We start from the raw sequence: 20,877 nt of genomic DNA, 5'->3' as shown, positions 1-20,877 counted from the left end.
GAGAAAATTAATTTCTAAGATGTAAAAACTTGATAATGTCTCTATCACTAAACTTTACGTAGAATCATAATGATGTCGCATAATATTTATAATGTATTTTTCAATGTACCTTACAATTAAATTGAATGTTCAAAATGACCAACATTAACTTCTTGACCGAGGCGATTTTGGAATTCTCGTACATTTTGTATGATCTCAGGCATTACTTTGTTAATTTCTTCCGTTATCCCAACTTTTAAATCAGCAATATTGTCTGGTCTATTAAAATATAATTCAGATTTCAAACAGCCCCATAAGAAGTAATCGAGAGGATTCAAATCGGTGGATCTAGCCGGCCATTCGATCGTTCCACGTTTTTCAATCCACCTATCGAAAAATAACCTCGTTTAAATAGTTTCTAACTGTACGTGCAGAATGCGGTAGAGCTTCGTCTTGTTGGTAGTAAATGTATCTCATTTGGATGATTAACATCAGAAAAAGTCTTTGAAATGTAGGCACTAAGAAGGTAATAAAAAAATCTAGATAAACATCACCCTTAATTGTACCCTCGAAGAAATAAGTGCTAATAATTTTTGTTAATGATACCAGCCCAAACATTTACTTTTTTATGATATTGATTATGAGCCTCACACATCCAGTGAGGATTTTCTCTGCTCCAATATCTACGAGTACAGTTCTATTTGTTAACCGTTCCGTTTAAATGAAAGGTCGCTTCATCAGAAAAAACTATTTTGTTTATTATATACGAGGATATATTGAAAAATTCTTAGCCTACTATAGAACCAAACAGAACAATGTCAAAATATTTTATTATTCAACATATTCTCCTCTTAATTGATACATTTATTACAGCGAACCTGCAACGTCTCTAGACCTTTCAGAAAAAAATGTTTCTTCTTTCTCTGCAAACCAGACCTCCACAGCTTTTATTACCTCCTCGTTGGAAGAAAATTCACGACCTTTCCAACTTTTTTTCAGTTGAGGAAAGAGAATGATAGTCGAACGGAGTCAAATCTGGTGAAAAAGGGGTAGTAATTCAAACCCTAAATCACGAATTTTTTGCATGGCAACATGAGATTTGTGTGCAGGGGAGTTGCTCTGCAAAAACAAAACACCTTTGGATAGCTTTCCGCGTCTTTTCGCTTAAATTTTTTCCAGTAGAGTGGCCTATTTGATAGGTCACTGAAGCTTGCGTTTTCCATACTTATCAGTTACATAAAAAAAACAAATTGATATTAAACTAACTCAATAACCGCCAAATAGCCTAATAGGACTGTAGCAATATTTTATTTTGTCAAACTCGTAAACACTTTTTTCTAATAATTTTGTTACTTGATACGAGATAGATAGAGCTCGCCCTGAGTTTTAAAGTCTATTCCTGTAAATGCTTTTGAAAATTATTCATCACATTTAACATTATTTTTAAAAGCTATACAAGACATTTTTTATCGAAAATAAAACTACTTGGGTTTCCAAATATTACTTTTAATTAATTCGATACTTAATAGATATAAAAATAATTAAAATTTAAAACGATTGCGCTGCCATGTCATCAGCGCAAATTCCTAAAAGAGCAAGATCATCATCAGGTGGTAGAGGAGGAGGTTGCAAAGGCATCGAGTGAGAATGTGGCTCTGGTGGTGGTGGTGCCATTTCAGAAACAGGCATTTCATAAGAATACGAATTCATCGATTGGTAAGCGGTAGTTTCGAACTGTTGATAGTACTGACCCATCATACTTGGATTCACTCCTTCTGATCCATACAATACCTGAAAAAAATATTTTCGATATGCGGAGAGTGTTTCAAATTATAAAGACAAACGCGATTTTCACTGTAGTATTTGTTGGTCAATAGAATATAGAATAAAAAATTCTTGAGTTCCGAATAAATGGACGTGATTTCTATTGGTACTAACATTTTTAAATAAAATTTTGATATCAATCAATTTATTCATACATGTTAGTTTATGAACAAAATGTATATTGAAATAAAACTGTATCTTCCGAAAACTAAATTTTACAGATAATATATAAGACTAATTAGACAGCTCTAAATGTTGAGCATATGTTTCAATCTAAGTTCAAAATTCTAAATATTGAGTATTTCACAACATTTTGTTTATGTCAGACAGTTCTAACAAACATATTCCTATTCAGCTTTCATGAAGTTTAACAATATCTCCATATCAGTAGGTCAAAAAGATAGAGCACCACCCTGCATATAAAAAATTTTATACAGATGACTCAATGAAAATAGCTGTTTCTGAAATATTTTTTTATGCTTATTCTATACATATTTGTTTTCTAGATTTCGTACAATTTCATAATCTAATTTTTCCCGACCATATGTATTTTTTGAAGAAAAACAAAACACGTTTTTTCACACATCTACAATATAAATTTTGTTTGCAATATTAGAGATGTACATGAATTTTAAATTAATTAAAAAAAATCATGGAGGCCTTTTGAAGTATGTAAAATTAGATAAAATAGTAACGTAAAATTATTTTATTTGAGCTTTTGAACTTTCGTTTTTTTGATTTCCTGCACAACTCTTGGGTGCTTGGCAATCCCTCTTCCTCTGAGATTCCAGCAGTAGTCAGCCACCTACCTTGGTACCCTCTTCCCATTCTTTTTATGTCCTGGTAGAACCGTTCACCTTGCTCTGTAATCCTCTATGTTCTCAGGGAAATAGTCAAGGTGGGAATGTAGGAAGTGCACTTTCACGCTCATGTTGCATTCAAGATTTTTATAATGGCATTGTTCCTACTATAGTCTATTTCAGAAAGGTATAGAGTAATACGGGAGATTACCACGAGGACATGGATTCGGATGTTTTTGACGACTATTTTGGTGAAATGTTGAATATCTTCCAGCTGATTCAGTAGTAGTTATGGATAACGCAAGTTATCATTCTCGACGAATAGAGAAAACTCCAACTTGATCTTGGAGAAAACAAGAAATTATTGACTGGTTAATCACAAAAAGTATTGAATTTGAAGATAATTTGATAAAAAAAGAACTATTAGCTGTAGCAAATTTACACAAACATCGTTTTATGAAATATGCCGTGGAAGATATAGCAGAAAAACATAGTGTAAGTGTGCCGCTCACACCGCCATATCACTGCGAACTAAATCCTATAGAACTTATATGAGCACAAGTGAAAGGATTTGTAGCAAGACACAACACGACATTCAAAATGAAAGACGTTAACCTACTGTTTGATCAAGCCATTAAGGATGTGACACCAGAGAACTGGCAAAAAGCAGTCCAGCATGTCATTAAAGAAGAGGAGAAAATGTGGGATCTTGACTACTTGATTGTCTACCAGTTAATTATAACGTCAAGAGGATATGACAGTTTCTCAGATGACGAAGAATATTATGATTTTTTATTATTTAATTTCTGTACAATGTATTTTTTATAATGTTCAATAAAAAATAAGTGTACCTAATACTATGTACATAATGCCTAATTTTTATTCTGTTAAAATAAAATTCTTTCCTTTTTACAAGTATCCTACCGGCACGCCTTTGGAACATTATTTTCAGTGTTTGTGAATGGATAACAATAAGCTAAATGCATATATTGACCCCAACCCGGGTGGTTTAAATATTCGATAGGTCACTCTGTGGTCCCTTTGCATACCTTATGAAGTTTTCTTACTCTATACATTTCTGAAATAAACTATAGATATCTGTACTCGAGATCTTTCATTTTTTTTTCTAATTCGTACTTGTTTCGAAATTTGAATCTTCCATCAAAATTCAGATTTATAGACCTACGAAAATTCCCACCTTGATTTTTCTAAGGTAATGCGCGGAAATTTTTCTGAAAGAAACTAGAAGCAGGCGCCTTCTTTTAATAAAGAGGTCACAAATCGCTTCATCAATCAAGCTTTAGGTCAATCAACCGTTCATGCAGGATTTTTTTTCAAACCAGGTACAAAATTTTGTCGTTTAGGCCACAATTTTTGTTTTTTGTCATGAGCCCTACTGTCCCATTTATGGGTAAAAAGCATGACAATTTCAGATTCCTCTTTTGATAGGTTTAAATCTCTAACCTAATCATTTCATTCTGCTTGGGTAAGCAGCTGTGGTTCATTGCGTCTTACTGGCGTAAATTTATCCTCTGATGAATTGGCGTCACTTTCAGATTTAGTTGATACATGTATCAAAACGTCAGGTGGAATCGGTAGATCTGGCCCATGTGGTTCAGGTCGTATTGCTGACGAAATGTTGTAGTAAACAATACTCTTTTTATTTTTAGAACTGTATCCTCTGATCTTGGCCATTCAAAAATAGCACTCATATACATTATTCCACGGTTCTCGCCATACCATAGGATGCCAAACAGCATTTGCTTTTATCCTACCCTTCAAAGACGCACATTACACATGTGTGACACATTTTATGGGGAGCCCATGATTTGTCTTGATCTCCACGTATGTTGAAATAGGCCAAATACAGTTTCTCTACTAACCCATTTCTAAAATCCGCGTGAAAAACTGCTTAAAGAAGATCTATTTTTATTTCGTCACAAATTTTAATACAGGGTGGTGTAATTGGAATGTTGATTTTTAAATCATTATTAAATTGATCTTGCTCGAAGAACAACATATATAGTTTGTTCTGATAACTTCCGGGTGAAGAATCGGACTGTTTTTTTTTCAATTAATTTCAGCGCAGACAGCTTTTTCTCGAAATTTATCTTAGCAAATCGCAAATGGGAAATTTACCTATTATCTGTAGAGGATTACAAATAGATATTTGAAATTACTACCTCATCATCACTCAAATTGTGATTGTTTTCTTCCATTGCTTGATTACAGTCCAATTTTGGTGGTGGTGGTGCCTGAAGTTTTTCACTAAAATCACTAATTTTGGGTGGTTCTGGAATGGAAACTCTAGTTGTAATTGTTGGCGGAGGAGGTGGTATTGTTAAAGGTGGAATTGAAGAAAGTTTTGGGAAACATACAACATCCGGTTTTGGAATGAATGCTTTGGGGAGATTTCCAGGTTCGAATCGGGTTCTCCTCGCTGGTTCATAAGCTTGTTTCTTAATTTCTTTGGGTTGATCTTTTTCTTCCTGTGAAATAAAATTGTTGCATCATGAAAATATCACTATAGAAATTTGCTAAGACTTTATTTGACTTTATATAATTAGGCGCGCCACCAACAGTAGGTTCTATTGAATTTTACCAACTAAAAAGTTTTTTGTATTTCGGAAATAATATTTTTTGTAATATTTTAAAATATTAGATTATACTCAGTGAAGAGCTGAGCAATCGAAAATATTTCAAAGCACAATTTGGACCTATTTTATAAGAATATGTAAGTGAAGGGAATGTCGACCTATTAAATGATTAACCTTTAACTTATAAAAAGATCGTCAGTTTCAAAAATTTGTCAAGACTTTATTTAAAAAAATAATAATTACCTGTTGAGATTGCTTGGTTTTATTCTTGAATAACGGCATTCTACCTATAAAAGGTAATTTTTTGTAACTAGGTGGTCCTGGAGTTTTCTTTTTAGAAGATTCTGAGTCGTTTTCCTCACGAATTTGATCTGGACTTCGTTTATCTTGATTGTAATTACGTCTGTCATGGTCGTGACTTTTACTACGACTTCTTGAATTTCGATTTTTGTAGGATCCCTCTCGCTCGGAATTTCTCCTAAAATTTTAATTAACGTTATAATGGTTATTTTTTTATTGAATGATTTCGTCTTCCTTTCTAAGCTAGTAACCAGCAGTAAAATTGTAATTTATACAGGGTGCGTCATGAGGAACTTAACATACTTACTTATTATATATTCCTTCAGTGAGGATATCATGTGGCTTCTAAGAAGTGTCAACTCTTTATTAATTTATAAGTTTATTTGTAAAATTGACCATAAATTTCAATAGGCTATATTGTTTACACAGCTCATTTGAATTTTTTAAATTTTTTTCATGATGCTATCAAGCATTCGGCTGGTATTGGCTAAACTGAGAAATTTCATGAGCGTCTTTATATATATCAAACCTCAATTACTGGCTAATAACCCTACGTGGTTGATGCGTCAAAAGAAACAGCTTATTATCTGATACCTCATTATGGTTGTTCTATGTTTGTTAAGATTCGATTATTCACTAGAAATTGAATGAAAATGCGACAACCCTGTCGCATATGTCAGTTCCATTGGTTATTTATTCAGTTTTAAAATCACTTATTGTATTTAAAAATATATAATAAAGGTTGCAATAATCAATACGAATCGCTTAATTGATTTTTCCAAAGTCCTGGAACGTCTAAGTTTTATGTGTTTATACTACCCCTACATCAACATTCACTGCCTACAATAAAGAGATCAGAAAAGGAAAGTGGCCAAGTTTCAGAAAATTCTACTAGGATATTGACTCTACATCTGCAGCTGCAAAAGTTCAGAAGGTCTTGGCAAAGGATAAACTCTATACAACCATGGCACTGAAGAAGCCAGATGACAGGTTCACTGAAAGCGAGGACGACAAAGCAAGGCTCTTGCTGAAGACACACTTTCAGGGGAGCGGCAGTTTGGTCTCAGAAAAGAAAATTGGAAAACATAGCAAAACTTCGAGAGAAACTGTAGCAATGGCTAAGCACGTATACAGCAGTGAACGATAAAATGGGCTATAAACACCTTTCAACAGTTCAAGTCACCTGGAGTGGACGGAATCTTCTCAGCCCTTAAACAAAGAGGATCCTACCACATATGATTCGTCTCGGTAGAAGTAATGTAGAGCCTTGGAGAAGGAAAAAGTTACCTTCATACCATAAGTAGAAAAGAAAGACACCACAGATACAAAATCCTTCACACCAATCAGCCTCACATAATTTTTCTTCAAAGCGATAGATAAAGTTTTTGACAACTACATTAGAACATAGATACTGAAGTGGGAAGCCTTCCATTTTTGTTAATATGTATACTAAACAGGTACATCGACGAGGACTGCACTGCTATATTTGACAAACGGAATTCAGAATGCTCTGACGAATAAAGAAAACAAAGTATTTGCTTTCTTAGACATAGAAGGTGTTTCACATGAGGCTGTCAAAAGAGAGTTAGATGCGAGAGGAGTAGATAGGACAAACTCCAGATAGATGGGTTAACTACTATCTACTGAAACAGCAGAAATAAAAGTAGGGCAAGAGACCACTACTATTACTGCTAACAGGGGATGTCCATAGGTGAATCACCACGTATGTGGAACGTAGTAGTAGATGAACTTCAAGTGTCCATTGAGGCGACAGTGCACCGAAAGGACTGTTAATTAAGTTGAAATTTTCGGGACCGTTGGTGATATTCATACAACCACTACATCAACACTAACACTGACAAGGTAATCATACAGTCTCTAAAGACGATAACTTGGTTATTGGTTGTTTTACCGAAGACAATATCTGAGCATCTCATACGTGGTCTCTGTATTATCAAATACAAGAAATCCTGTAATCCGTAACGTCTTATCTAAACGCTTTAAAAATAAATTGGACGAAAGGACTGTTAATTAAGTTGAAATTTTCGGGACCGTTGGTGATATTCATACAACCACTACACCAACACTCACACTGACAAGGTAAACATACAGTCTAAAGACGATAACTTGGTTATCGAAAAGCGCGTCTGACAGTGTAATTGTGAGTGTTGGTGGAGTAATAGTGTAAAAAGTGTGTTTTCAGCATATCTATCACCAACAGTTCCAGAAATTCCAACTTAACTGTAATGTATAGATAATATAATATTTGATTTCTTAGGGTCTTCAGTTTTGTTTTTTAGTGTAGTGAATAGAGGTGATAATGTGTTGTGTGACTTATGACTTATTATATTGATGTTATGTTTCGATAAAATGTATTTCAATTTTTCTCATAGTTGGTTTGTATAGGGGAGTGCTAAATATGTATCTTCTTCTTTACTTGAATTTATTTGTGTAGTCGGATTTACATTGTTCTTATTTCCTGTAATTTATAGGTGCGTTATCAGATGATTCTATTAATTCGATTTTCTTTGACTTTGGAAAATCGATAGACCTGAGGTTTTTCTTAAATCAATTAGTATACTTTGAAGTACTTATAAAAAAATTAACCTTTTTGCTTATAATTTATTGTTATGGTGAAATATTGCCTCCACCGACTGGTCTAACCAACAGACCACTGGCAATGACCATAGAATAATCAGATATAAAGGAGTCTGGAAAATAACAAATTATACAAATTACGGGTAATGTAAAAACTAGAACCGGAAAAGTTCACAAAAGAGATCGAACTATAAAAAGAAATGCTGGCTTAAACTACTACCACTACGCTAGATATAGAGAAATCAGAGATTAGCATAGAACTAGATTACGGAAAGGCATGAAAGTATTGGTAGATCAAAATTAACATCTCACTAGGAGATGAAAAAAGTGCTGGCCCAAACTAGTACTAGATAGAATGAAACGGTGAGAAATAAAAGAAACATATTGATTTGCAGCATTCATCATTCCAACATATTTATGTACCAAACAATAACAGAAAAGTAGTCATAATGAATGCGGCATAAAATCATTATTGAAGAATAGAATCAATATTGGCTCAAGTGAAAAATGTAAGTGAAATAGAATTTTAATCACCCCCCCCCCACATAAAGCTGTAAAAATGATTGTTCCATGGATAATTGATGCAGTTCCTTTTTATCTATTCTCTTTGTCTCTACCAACGATTTTTTCTGATATTTTTTGTTTACTCCAATTTTGTGATTTTATGATTAAAATAATATTATTTTGATATTTACCTATTGTATTTTCCTATTTTATCCTCATCGTTATCCTCATTATCACTCTCAGAATGTGACCTTTTACTCCTACCATGACTATTAGTTTTAAATTTAATCTGATTTCGTTCTCTATCCTTCAGTTTTTGTATTTCTTCCATTTCTCTCTGTTTCTTCAGTCGATCCGCTTCTTCGACTCTATATTTTTCTTCACGTCTTTTTCGCTCTACGTGATCCTGTTCTTCCCGTTCCTTTTCTCGTTTTTTTTTGTCGATTTCCGCCATACGGGTACGTTCTATATCCAATTTATGACGCATTCGATTTCTCAGTGTGTCCAACATCAACTTTTCCTAGGAAATAATAATAAAAGTAATATTAAAACTTTCTCAAACTGCAAACATGATGCACAAGCTTACCTTTGCAGGTGGTTGTGGCACAGACATCCATTGGTTAATTAACGGATCATTTGAAGTTTCTGCTTCATTATTTGCTTTCAAAGTGTCTTCTTTATCTCGCACTTCTTTCTTTTTATGCTCCTCCACTAGCTTTTCTAAAACACTCCATTTTGCTGACAAATCTTCATCCATTATAGATTGTACTTTCTTCATATTTCTCATAGCTACTCTAATACTACGAGATTTGTCCTCATTATCATCAGAAGAACTATCAGATGACGAAGAACTTGAACTAGAATCTGAAGATTGCTTCTTTTTTCTTTTGGATTTCTTTTTCTTCTTTTTGTCTTTAAGGAGAAACGCATCACTGAGATGCTTATCTCTGCGTCTACGTTTTTTTTTGTCATCTTCAGAATCCGAGGAAGCTTGAGTTCCCTTTCTACTCATCGCTTTTTCACGGTCCTTAACCCATTCCGTTTCCCAACCCGGGTTTTGACCGATAAAATTCTATAAAAAAATCATGGAAAATGTTTCTAAATCCTCTTGATTTTATGTCTCTTCTGTTTCAAAATTATTTTTTTTTTATAATTTTTAATATTATTTGATGTTTTAGTCTTTATTAAAATATTAAATAAATAAAAGAAGTCGAAACGTCAAATTTTCATCTGTCTTTAAAAAATTAAAGAAACTAATTTTAAATCAGAAGAGACCTAAAATCAAGAACATTTACAAGCATAAACATAAAGACCTAAGAAATTGAAAAAAATATAGTTTATTTACCTCATAATTTTGATAATGAGTTTTTGATTTTAAATGTTGTGAAGCACAGTGCAAGTCACCTATCCAAACGTCGCATAGTTTGCAATACCAAGATGGAGCCGGAATGAAAAACTGCAAACCTACATAAAATAAACAGATATCAAAAATTGAGTTTTTTTTATAGTTTTAGTTATATAAAAATTTGTAAGAATAATTCTAACAGTAATTCTTATAGAGTATTTGTTTTCAAATAAATAATAGTAAATTTATACTTTAGTTGGCAAAATGACGTCGAATATAATGTAGAGCATTATTTTCTAATAATGTAGCATTTATCGCAAATTCTAGATGGATTGGGATCTCGATAACAGTAAAATGTAGAGTGTAACATGTCATCCTACGTTTCTGATTCCCATATTCATCATTTATATAAATACAAACCAGGATTTACTCCTACCTTTACAAATCACTTATTTTATTGTGGCTAACAGGACATATACTAAGTTAGGTTTAAATATTTGATTCATAACTATACTGTTATTATCTAATATAATCATAACTCCAATAGAGCCTTCCATTTTTTACAGAATCGGTGAAGATTTTTATTGTAATGTTCATAACAGTTACTGAAAACACGCATATTCAGGATATCTAGGAAAGGTAGACAATAAAAGTATTAAAAACCAGAACTTGGTATAGAATTTTTCACGATATAAGAAAGTTACTAGTTTCCAGTTAATATATGAGATGCAATAGAATAGACTCTACCTTTAAATTTATAGCTGACCCCAAAAGGGTAGGATTATGTATGGCCCCAACACATTTGTCTGTATCAGTTCATTTCGAGCCATGAAACAGTGTATATTATAAATGTATTATATTAAAATGGCTACTAAACAGCGCAAATATTTGCCCGTTGAGGCGAAAATGATAGTTAAAAGTGTTTACTTAGTAGAGCGGGGCCATAAAAAATACTTTTCTTTGAAAGAGACTTCAGCTTTAACGAACATCCTTTAAAGTACATTTTGAAAAATTTTGATTAATTCAATAGCTCCTAAAAGAAAGCACGAAAAGAGAATAGTGTACCAAAGTGCATTGTTTTCTTTCATAAAGACTTAATTCGCCGCAATCTTTATGGAATTTATGCAGAACAAAAAGTGCCTACGTTATTGTCACTTTAATAGAAACTGTTCCAGGAAACTGATAGTGAGATCAATTGTCCCACTACAACTTTTTGTGGCGTACTCTATGTCTATTGGGATTTTTATTTAAAAGAATGGACAAAAGTCCAGTTTAGTGGAGTCACAGCGCTTGTAAAATCTCGAAAAAATCAATACAGCTAGATCAGAAAATCGAACAATAATCTACCTAGCTGAGACTTGGTACAACACCCAGTAAAGGATGGGTTGATGCTACAAAAAAATATTACACGAAAGCCCCGTCTAATAAAAGTAAAAGAATAACTATTCTACATGTGAGGTCAGAAGAAGGATGGATACCAGATCTGTTTTCAACAGCCAAGAATATTTCGGATTCCAGCCTGGATTATCACCCCGATCAAACTGCGGTAGTTTTTGAAGATTGGTTTTATGATAAATTAATGCCGAATATACCACATAATAGCGGTGATGGATAATGTATCGTACTATAGTCGTCAAAAGAATAAGATACAAAGATCCAGTAATAGAAAATGTGAAATACAAGACTTTTTATGCGAACATGACATATATTTCCACCAAAGTTATAATTCATGTATTCACACGAGAAAAAAACAAATATAAATTGTTTAGAGCCTGTAAAAAACATAATGGTTTGCAAGAAAGTAAAGATAATATCTAGTAATAAATAAAATGTTATTTGTGTATTTATATATTGATATATTGTATATCATTTATAATCAATTGAAATTTTACAATTTAAGGACCGAATATTGCATTTTTTAGAGCACGTAATTTTATTTGTGGTACATGTGTGGGATGTGTGTCAACCTCAAGTTTGTGGGGTTGCCACCTTTGTCCCCCGGCCGCCATCTTACAAAAACACCTTTTTTGAGATATTTAGGAACTATGCGTCTTATAAAAAATTCATAGACATAATTTGTTACAAATTGTTTTGCCTACAAATATGTTGATATAACTTTTTGCTCCAAATTTAAAATCAAAAAAGTTGTAAGAAAATATTTTATAAATATTTTCTTTTATGTTCTATAACTTTTTTTATACATTTTACAAAATTACCAATATTGTAAATGATCTTTTGAGAAAAATTATTCTCTATAATTTTTTTAAATTTCAAAATTATCAATTTCAAAAGAAATACAATAGAAAGAAACTATCAGGAATAAGACGGAGACAGTAAAGTACCAAACTCCCCATGTCATTGACATAAGTGATATGAGAGTATAAAAAACAATGGATGAAATAGGGAAGAATTCTAAAGTTTTTTTAATCTGGGTTCTTATAATCAAAGTAAATAAAGAGACCAGCCTAGAAAAGAGAAAACTGAAAACCACCTTCCCAGACTGGTTAACTCCAAAACGTTCCTTTGACACTCTACTACCTACTGCATCCAAAAGGTTTTCAGATTTTGTTAAAAACAATCTACACCTTCTCATTAATTCCTTACGAGGCATGGTCGCCTCAGAAAGCACTTGATGACAATAGGTCTAGCAGAAACTTTCTACTGTTTAAATTTGACGGTAATAGTATTCACATACTTTATACAATTGTTTTATTGCTACCATTTTCAGATATGAGAATTTTATGAATGCACTTTACTCAAATTTTTCCATTGTACAAACTTACTAAGACGCTTTGACTTTAAACAACTGAGAATATACGAATGAGTTAACTGACCTACCTGAAAATTCACACGTATTTATAAGAAATTAGGAAAATTATAACGACTAATCTCTTATTGAACGAAAGAAGAAAAGCTTAAGTGGTAATCTTATATAGAAAGTAGTTTATTAGCAGCCTTTTCGGAAACTATGGTCTTGGAATAGATATATCATATTTTTTATCACAATTTCCGACCGTTGATTACAATTTTTGGTGGAAATTTTGACTTGGTATACAAAAACGTTTAATTTTCATTACTACTTTCGTGAATTCATCATTTCTTGATATTTATTAAGTTGAGTAATAGATTCTAAATGTTTAATATTTGTTACTGAGCAGTTATCAAAGTCATACTCAGTTTATGCTTAACATCAATAAGCTATTTTTATGTTGAAACGCCAAAAGATATAAAAAACAAAGCAATCTGTCAAATTGTTTTTCACTCACTTATATACTGGGATAGAAGGGATCCTAAATATATCCTAAATAACATCAGTGAACGTGTTCCCGATTATGTTCTCAACAACAGTGAATTTTGCTTAACCCGATCATAGTTTCCGATAAGGTCTTAAAATTTTGTTGTGAATTATTTTACTCGCGAAGTCACTCAAATAATTGTGTATTTTGTTTGAACATCTACAGCTTTCAGATAAAAAGCGACGTGACTTGGTCCTCAAAATATTTAAACTTCAATTCGTGTCATCCTATGTCACAAAAAAGATCAGTGATAATAAGTTTGGCTGATAGATCTATCCAACTATCAGATCCTGAATTTAGATGCTTAGCTATTTAAAAAAGCAAAAACTGCATTGAAAAAAAATAATTATCCGGAAAAAATGATAAACAACATATTCAAGAAAAGGATAAACAGATACTACAATCAATTTAAAAACAAAACTGAAACGAAACATCAAAACATAAAACATTTTTCCTTACCATATTTACAAGGACTTTCCTAACAATTATCGAATTATTTCAATAAATATGATATTGGTATAAGTCATAGAGGACATAATACATTATCCAAATATTTCACTAAATTAAAATCTAAAACACCAAAAAACAAAAAAAGTAATATTATATATCAAGTGCCTTGTACTAATTGTGACGCTGTCTACATAGGGCAAACATCTCAGTATTTAGAAAATAGACTAAGAGGTCATCAATACGATAAAAAAATAGAACTGCATTAACGAACCATGAAATATCAGAAAAACATAAATTCAAAATCAAATAAAGATTCAAAAATTCTTTAAACGGAATCTAATACATGAAAAAGAGAATTTTTAGAAATTAGAAAAAGCTATAAATGATAAAAAAGATCTAAACAATTTAAGTAAAATTTATAGCTCTATTTTGTAAATTCTAATAAGAAAGGAGATGTGGAAACCAAGGAAAAATGAATTTTTCTTATTGGAACAAAGTTCTAAGTTGATTTTATATTATATAAAGACTTAAAGAAAAGTCAGAACGTCAAAATTTATCTTTCTTTTAAAAACTATCAAAAAAAAAAACTAAGCAAGGATCTAGGGAAATGTTTTTATTTATCTCATTAGATATTTTAGATCAATTAATAAAAGATCTCATAAAAGCAGTCTATTTCCACAGCTCTTCCTGTGTGTAAGCTACAGAATATATCTAAATTTTAATGAAGAGTATTTTTTGCTAAAAGCTATAAGCAACTTTTACTGTGGTTGACATTTTTTTCTAAACGGAAACTTTCGATAATAATCTATTATCTATCTAATTTTGCTGTACGGAAAATGCATGCTAATCCACATTATGGATTTCATAAAGGGGTGCTCTTTGAACTCTCAGATATTTTAAATGATATGGGAGGAAAAGGGATCACCAGCATTTATTGTATCATTCCGATATTTAATGGTTATGTTGCAGAAGTATTTTAGCTATATTCAAGAAATGGAAAAATACTGTTCATAAAATGTCCATATGAAATACATCTAGGTAAGAAATTTATCTGAAGTAGATGTAATGGTGGTTGCAAATATTGAAGTAGAATTATTTGAAAAGCTTATTTAGAGCAACGAAGTTGAGAAGGTTCTGATGATATGCCTAAAATTCCAGCATGAAGTTAGTAACTAGTGGCTGATTTTTTGGTAAATTGTTTAGTTCATGTTTAAAACGTACTTAAATTTACTCCGATGGAATATCACCAATCATATTGAAGCGATGCGCAGATGAACTAACAATCCGTCATGCAAAATATTTTCTCTATCATACAAAAGAGGTCCGTTCCCTGTAGACTGCAAAGTTCTTCGAGTTCAAACTATACAAAAAAAAAAAGAAAAAAGACAAAAAATTTATCGTCCGATTGATTCAGTCCCAGCCATTGTCAAGGTCATGGAGAAAGTCGTTAACCAGCAAATCTCGAGTATGCTACCATCATCAGTGATCATCAATACGACTTTCTTAAACATAGATCAAGCGGGGATCTCCTCGTATGTCATCAACATATGGACAGAAGCTACAGAGAAATATGGGGAATCCACAGTATCGCACTGGACATATCGAAGGCTTTTGACAGGGTTTGACACGCCAAACTTTGCATAAGTTAACATGGTACAGTTTGTTTTCCTCACTAATTAAATGACTTAGTGGCTTTTACAAAGAAGACTGACACTGCAGCTTAGGATTTGATCCTTTAGGATGCTCGACTCAATACAGAAGAGAGCAAATCGACTTATAGACTATCGATAAGAAACCTAGAGAGCTTATAGCATAGAAGAAAGTTTGCCGATCACGACAGATGCCTTTCCGAGCTGTCCAACATAATCCCACCTAGAGCAGTATTTGACTCGACAGGCAGACGTAGCTCATTAACACAGAGTTCGCTTGCAGACGCCCAGAACGTCACTTTATCGGGACTCCTTTCTTTGGAGAAGTGCTAGCCTGTGGAATCATCTACCAAGGTACGTCTTCTCCAAACACAACCACCTACAAAACCTCAAGATCAATATCCACACATATATTTTGGATCGTCAGTCAAAAAGGTTAAGAATGAAATAATTTTAGAAGAAACCCAAATTATATATGGGCCAATAACATAATTCACATTCAGAAAAAAAAATGTTCACTATATAAAACTAAAATATAATCAAACATAGAACTAATACCTTTAATGGGAATTCTTTTTGTAGGTGCGTTTTCAGTAGTCGGCATTAATTGTTCTGGTGGCAATTTATGCCACGGTGTACTATCTATGTCATTATACTTCATCGTCTCTCGATGCTTCTTATCCTGCAGATGCAAAAGAAAATCTTTAGCAGTTTCCGGAAACTCGTCACACATTCTACACCAATGTAAACCAGTGTCGTAATGAACGTAATTATAATTCTCAGAAACGTTCTTCTTAGAATGGTCGGGCGTAGAAGATGTTTTCCAGTTAGTTGATGTTGGGGACTTCGATATTGATTGAGTTTCGTTTTTTGACAATGAAGCTTCTAAATCACTTATAGATTGACCGTCTTTTATAATACCAGAAAGCATTTCAATTACATTATGAATAGCTTTCATTTTTCCTTGAATTTCTTCCTGAAATAAAAAATACGAGTTTTAAAAAAATTATTCGTGGCATATATAGTACACAAAAGAAAATACATACTGGACATTGAGATAAAAGAAATGTGCGTCTTGATTGCTCCTTTCTAAAATGTAAATACTAGTAATTCGATTGTTTACTTATACTTCACTACACTTACATGGTTTATAATTTGTTTTTAAAAAAAATATTATAATAGACTCAATTCTTCTGTTAAGTTGAAAGAACAACTCCATTTAAATCCTGTTAAGGCATTCTGATGCCTAGAAAACACCATGGACAAAATTAAAAGAATAACTAGTTTCACAAAAGATATTGCTAAGACTAAAAAATATTTGGACTTTTTAACGTTAGTGTGAGACTTGATTCGATTTTTTTGCTCACGATGTAATTTCTTATGATATATTTTAATTATTAACTATGACTTTGATGGTTATAAACAATTCTTTCTTGTCGTTTGAAATACCAAAAATTATTGAAACATGTGTTTCAATGAAGAGAAAGTAAATAGAGAAATACTGTATTGATTCGTGGGTAGACATTTACACAAATTCAAACAAACCACCATGTACAAAACCTTCATCATTATTCATGATTATTAAAAAACAACCTTTCCCAATTGGAGGTAAATAAAAACCCATTCTAAAAAAGCTTGCGTAGTATTTTTAACCAAATGGACTTAACAGACTTTTTTAAAATTTTCAATTTATCCACTTTTTCTCAATTTTCTTATTTTCCTCATATTTTCATCTCAAGTAAATTATCTTCTCTCTACTAATGCTAATCCATGATACTGTTTTTTAACAAATCCTTTTTTATTTTCAATCTGTGAAATTTACAATTAGCAAATGGTTCAAAGTAATATATAAGTTGTCTTGGAGGAACATTGCTGTGGCAATTTCCTTTCACTTATAGTTTGATGGAGGGATAACTACACAACAAATCACTATGACACTAAAATCTATCAAACATATCACACGGAAGATACTTTCTAAGCTTTCGCTGGATGAGAGGTCTCATTAGAGGTTTAATGTGTTGGGATGGGAAACAATGCCTGAGAAACAATTCTGAGTAATTTTGACTGAAATATTTCTAGAATTGCTATATTTGAGTTGAAAGCAGTGCTCCATAATTGAATACCATAACACCAGATGGGCTTTAGTGACTTTGTATATTAGCAGTTTGTTGTTGATTGTTAGTTAGAATCTTCGACCTATTAACTAATACAGTTTACTGAGTTTTGAGTCGTCGGTCCAAGTGAATTCCACGGTATTTTGCACTCTCTTTTTGCTGCAGATGATGCCCGTTTAATATCACAGTTGGACAGGTCCCTCCCCGTTGGTTGTAAGTAACATGAATGGATTTATTTTCATTCACGTTTATTCTCCAAGTTTTTAACTACAAGGAAAAGTTTGTCTACAATATATGAGAGGCAATAACTGGACACTGATGAGATGCTAGCGCTGCAGTGTCAACTGCATATGTTGCAGTAGTTACGTTATTGTGTGGGAATATCAGATGTGTACATAAGATAAAGCATAGAGCTGAGTGCACTCTCCTGTGGAACGCCTGACATAATTTGGTGTAAAGTTGTGATGTGGTCTTGGATCTTTACTTGAAAGTGTCTGTCTAGTAGGTAGGATTGTAGGATTAGTAAAAGGTTCTGTAGGAGTTTAGATTATCTGTCGAATGCCTGGGCTATATCTAAAAAAGGCAGCTAAACATTATTCTTTATCGTCAAAATATTGTTGCACTTTTTTGTGACTCTTTGCACCTGTTCTATGATTAGGTCTACCCTGCAGGCTTTTAGAATCGGTTATCTTTTCTCTATCAGTATTTTTTCTAGAAGTTTTAAGATGACAGGTCTCAGGTTTCCCTGGCTTAAGGATTAGTATAATTTGGACTCCATTCCATAAAATTGGGAAATAAGCCGTTTTTAATAATGCATTATACAATTGTGTTAAGATGCTTTAACTCCTTATTCTATGGTTCCTTGAAAATTTTGACACTAATTAGGTTATATCTGGAAGATTTTTTGACCTGGTTTACGGTAAATTTTTGAAGGGAAGTTCAAGTTGATATGGTGATTCCAGAAAATCTTTTACTTCCGCCTCAATGTTTAAGTTGTTGTTGAGTTGGGCTTGAAGAATTGTTCTGTTTAGTAAAGTTTTTTGCCCATACACCTTCAGAAATGCGGATAAGATTGGTTTGTTGCTAGCTATTTAGTTTTTTCGTTGTTTTCCATAAGTCATAATCAGTTGCTTCTGTTGCTGTTAAGTTCCTGAGGTAATTCTGTATTAAATTTTTTTAAAGTAAATTATCTTTTCTTTATCATTGCTAATCCATGATACTGTTTCTCCCAAAAGAAATTTAATTTATTTAAAATTTTTCAAAATTGTTACATACTTTCAATTGTTGATATTTATTTAGTAGATAAAATTAATGTTGGTTTATATAAGTTTTCCCTAGTAGCTTCTTTGCCAGTTTGAATATTAAAACATATTTTATGTTACAAGTTTATAATTGTATTTTATTGAATTTTTGTCATATTAGCACATTTTAAAATTTTACTGCGAATGGTACTTGTTGGATTTTTATGCTCGAGTGCATGATACACATTTAATACAACTATTTTTATATATGTAGTTATAGTGGTACTTTCAAATTGAACTTGATTAAAACTTGTGGTTGATTCTATTACTACGTATTTTCGAAATCAATGGCTTCATTGTTTTTCAAAATATTCTACATGGAGATCAATACACTTTTCCATGCATTTGAGTATTAAAGTACCTCCAAAATATGTGTATAGAAAAACGTTGACCTGGAAATTTATTTTTTATCTGCGGGAATAAGAAGAAATCATTGGGTACCAAACAAGGACTGTACGAGGGATGGCCTATCAATTCGATGTTCTGACTGTTAAAAAAAGGTTTTTGTTTGAACTGATGTTTGAGAGCCCGCATTGCCGTGGTGGAGAATGATTCATGTTCTTCGATTGGTTTTTCTGATTTTTTCGAACACTTCTGGTAAACAAATACTGATGTACCATTCAGAATTGACCGTTCTACGTTGCTCTAATGGAAAGGTGGTGACATGTCAGGTTATTCCGGAAAAACAGGCTACCATTTGTTTCGAAGTACGAAGAATTTTTTTTTAGCATTTCTCTGCGCTAATGGACACGATCTTTTTTAATCGATTGTCCAATACGCGGTATCCAACGAGAACAAATATTTTTAACGGCCAAATGTTCATGTAATATTGAATGTATGCAAGTGGAACTAATTCCCAAGTATGTTTCAATCTCACGGTATGTCACATGATGATATTGCAATATTATTCTGTAGCGAAAAGCGATTACGATGGAATTCGGAAAACCGGCGAAACACCGTGGCTCGAGATGATGCTTCATCGTCCAAAGTCGAAGCGAGTTGATCGGCACACTGCTGTTGGTTTTATCATTTTATCATCATCATCGCACGAAAATGTTTGAGATTCATTTCCATTTTTTGACCAAGATGAATGTTTCAAGTATCTATAAACAACTCAAATAGCACTCCTATAACAACAAGTTCTGATTACGTTCACCAATAAAAATGTCAAATTTTATTATGACATTGTCAGATTTGGCATATTCAGATCAGTGCTGTCATATTTCGAAACTTAATTAGCAACCCTCGTACAGTAAAAGAATTATTTATTAATAATGTGCCCCACCTGACCATCACTGACACGTGGAAACTTATATTTAACATTTAATCAAAATTATAAATAATGCAGATAGAGTTTTTTATAATGGATCTTATACAGGGTGCTCCCGGACTTGTTTAAAAAAATTCTGAAGTGAGTAGATGACGTGAAAATAATGCAGTGACATAAAAAAATTCTCATAGGTTATAGGACTTAAAAGTTGAAAAATCAGAATTTACATTAAAGTATATTTTCCAAATTATACATTCGAATATTATGAATTTTTAAAGGATGATTACGTATGTCCATGTAGTGTGTTTGGCGGAATAGATAATTCTACACTATTATACGAAGGCCAGGGGCGGCTCAGTCAACAATCCGTAACTTTTACAGGGACAACCTGTACAATCTAAAGAAAGCAAAAAAGGTACTCATTGTTCACTCTATAAAATTTAAGATCTAGAAGATATGTAGATTTTTAGATCGTTGTACATGCCAAGGAAACAGTTCACCTTAAACAGACATTCTGAAGGAAATTATCCTAAATGGTAATTATTTATTGAAAATAACTATAGGAGGTATTAAAATGGAATCAAATCAAATTTCTTCAAGAGCTAATGATTAAATAAATAAACTTTTGTACTACAAACTAGAAGTAGAAAACATCCAACGATACTGACCTACGCTCGTTGGTTTCTATATAAACGAATTGATAATACATTTATTGGAAAAGTACTGTTTACTGATGAAGCTGGTACACACGAGAGGCTTTTATTAATTCCCATAATTTACACTTATGGACAGATGAAAATCCTCACGGTACAATGCAAACAAAGAATCCACATCGATATTGTGTTAAAGT

The 20,877-nt window shown here is 32.5% G+C and overlaps 1 protein-coding gene across 5 annotated transcripts in view; it reads right to left on the bottom strand.

Annotated features, from left to right (window-relative positions):
- Window positions 1-1,469: 1,469 nt before the first annotated feature.
- The window catches only part of LOC130897213 (zinc finger matrin-type protein CG9776), a 34,016-nt gene continuing 14,608 nt past the window's right edge, over window positions 1,470-20,877 (bottom strand). For 4 of the 5 annotated variants that reach the window (XM_057805959.1, XM_057805958.1, XM_057805960.1 and 1 more), the window contains 7 exons: window positions 15,901-16,318; window positions 9,948-10,066; window positions 9,189-9,674; window positions 8,794-9,122; window positions 5,444-5,678; window positions 4,787-5,092; window positions 1,470-1,770 (listed from right to left, as the gene is read on the bottom strand). In XM_057805959.1, coding sequence (XP_057661942.1) covers window positions 1,528-1,770; window positions 4,787-5,092; window positions 5,444-5,678; window positions 8,794-9,122; window positions 9,189-9,674; window positions 9,948-10,066; window positions 15,901-16,318 — 2,136 coding nt within the window. In that variant the 3' untranslated portion in view covers window positions 1,470-1,527. Of the gene's footprint in view, window positions 1,771-4,786; window positions 5,093-5,443; window positions 5,679-8,793; window positions 9,123-9,188; window positions 9,675-9,947; window positions 10,067-15,900; window positions 16,319-16,388; window positions 16,539-20,877 lie in introns of those variants that run through there. The other variant, XM_057805962.1, reaches the window with a different exon arrangement.

This window comes from Diorhabda carinulata, chromosome 8 (genome assembly GCF_026250575.1).
Source record: "Diorhabda carinulata isolate Delta chromosome 8, icDioCari1.1, whole genome shotgun sequence".
Classification (NCBI taxonomy): Eukaryota; Metazoa; Arthropoda; class Insecta; order Coleoptera; family Chrysomelidae; genus Diorhabda; species Diorhabda carinulata.
Note: the sequence above shows the minus strand (reverse complement) of the source record. Positions and strands in the feature narration are given on the sequence as shown.